The sequence below is a fragment of the Orycteropus afer genome, unplaced genomic scaffold (assembly GCF_000298275.1).
Source record: "Orycteropus afer afer isolate SDZICR_OR568_19922 unplaced genomic scaffold, OryAfe1.0 scaffold00358, whole genome shotgun sequence".
Lineage (NCBI taxonomy): Eukaryota > Metazoa > Chordata > Mammalia > Tubulidentata > Orycteropodidae > Orycteropus > Orycteropus afer.
In genome coordinates this window covers 114,316-116,459 of record NW_006921945.1, presented here as the reverse complement: position 1 = coordinate 116,459, position 2,144 = coordinate 114,316, and the positions used below count along the sequence as shown (strand labels likewise).

Below are 2,144 nucleotides of genomic sequence, written 5' to 3'. Positions count from 1 at the left end.
GGCATCATTAAATTAGGAACATTGCATGTTACTTCCACTAGCATAGTAAAATCAAAATGTGATTAAAGATGTTAAAAACATAGCTTCCCAAACTTTGCAACCATGACTTCAGTAGGCCTTACAGATACTCCCATCCTACATTGATAAGTACTTCTGTTCATAGACACCCAAAGGTGTCCAGGAAGTTAGCACTACTCTTAGTTGTGAGATAATCTTAGGCGCTAGGTGTTACCACCAATGACAGGGCTCACTTGCCAACTCTCCGTTAGCCCAGGGCCACCCACCCAGAGATGACAGAGCGATAATGTGGCATGGGGGGACACTGCTCAGCCTCAGGATCAGACATGGGGCCTCATCTGCTTTTCTCCAGTTATTTTACTGTCCAGAGTCCCAGCTTATTCTTGTCTGCCTCATCCAAATTCACCATTCTTCCTTGACCCTTTCTTACCTCCTCCAGACCCCATGAGTAGACTGCTGGCCACAACCAAGTCCAGCCAGTGGGAAGCTATTGAAGGCTTCCTTCTAGGACAATGTTTCTCAGAGTGCAGTTCAGGGAGCCCCGAGGCCCTGGAGACTCTTCCTGGGGTCCAGAAGGTCAGATCTGTTTTGATAATGATCATTGTTGATGATAGTTGCCATTGTGTTTTCTTCCAACTTATGGTGACCTTATGTGTGACAGAATGAACTGTTGTCTGGTCCTGCGTCATCCTCACTGTCGATGGCAGGCTTGAGCCCATTGTTGCAGACACTGTGTCAGTCCATCTTGTGGAGGGTTTCCCTTGTGTTCACTTCATGATACTAGATTGGTATTTGCCTTTCTCACCTACTGTCATGAGTAGACAGTGGCATTTCCCAGAGATGCTGTGATGTGTGTTGCCATAATAGATGAATACAGGACAGACACAAGAATCCAGCTCTTCTACTAGGGCAGACATGAAACAGATTTACAAGAATGTAGAATAATGCCATTATGCCATCATCCTCACTGAATATTTTTGTTTTGCTTTGGAAAACAAGTATTTTTCATAAAAAATATACTATTTATGTTAACATGTAGTGAGTTTATTGTTATTTTAATGAATCAATAAATAAGTATTTTATAAATGACTCCATTTTAATTCATGAGACAGTAAATATTAATAGGTATAACTCTTACTTTGGGGTCCTCCATAATTTTTAAGAGTGTAAAGATGTGCTAAGACCCAAGAGTTAGAACCACTTCCTTAAAAAACAAAACAAAATTCACTGAGTCGATTCTGCCATAGATCCTGTGTCTTACAGAGTACACTGGGCTCCATGGAGTTTTTTGGCTTAATCTCTACAGAGGCAGATAACCAGGTCTATTTTCCATGGTGTCACTGGGTGGGTTTGAACTGCCAACATTTCAGTTAGTTGCTGAGGCAAGCTCTCTGTGACAACAATATTCTAGTCCCATGTCCTGGCCCTTTGCAGACAGTAGGAACTCCAGAATCCATTGTGTAAGGTGCCTTCTCCACATGCATGTCTACCACCTGCCACCTACTCATCTACCAGCCTGTGACCTGCCAGTTTTGATGGTGGCCCACAGATGCACAGGGGCATCAGCTTCTTGCATATGCCTTTTGGAATCTGCCCACAGATCGATCTGAAGAAATTTGATGCATTGCATGGCACAGTGTAAGGCTCTTAAAATGACCCTCTGACTCTAATAAACAAAGTCATAATCCTACACTTTACCAATGGACTTGATCATGGGTGCCCTCCCTTGCATCTTCATGGGGGGCAGAGAAGGAGTGGCCAGCGGTGAGGCCATCACAACAAGGAGTGGAGGAGAGACCAGGAGACAAGACACTTGGCTTGGGACACACTCTGAGACAGGTCAAGTGCTCTGTGGCCTAACTCCCATGGGACCCCGTGCCCACCCACCACATCAAGGTAGATGAGGTGGCCAAAGTCTCCACTTGAAGCACTGGGATTTGGAAAATTGAGGATGTGTTTGCTCAAACAACCATGGTTACATAGTTACTGAAATTCAACCCCATTGAGCATATAAATAGGCCGTAATTGAAGATATGCGGTTTTGAGGAGGTAAGGAGTACTGTTTTGAACACACCAGTCATAGGTCCGACATTTGAAGAAACTTGAGTTGAAACTTGAAGTGATGC

At 44.0% G+C, this 2,144-nt stretch overlaps 1 protein-coding gene across 1 annotated transcript in view; it reads left to right on the top strand.

Moving 5' to 3' along the window:
* Window positions 1-1,660, top strand: part of LOC103207213 — a 207,685-nt gene extending 206,025 nt beyond the window's left edge. Inside the window, exon 67 of the mRNA XM_042782527.1 lies at window positions 1,619-1,660. Coding sequence (XP_042638461.1) covers window positions 1,619-1,660 — 42 coding nt within the window. The remainder of the gene's footprint in view (window positions 1-1,618) is intronic.
* Window positions 1,661-2,144: the final 484 nt, after the last annotated feature.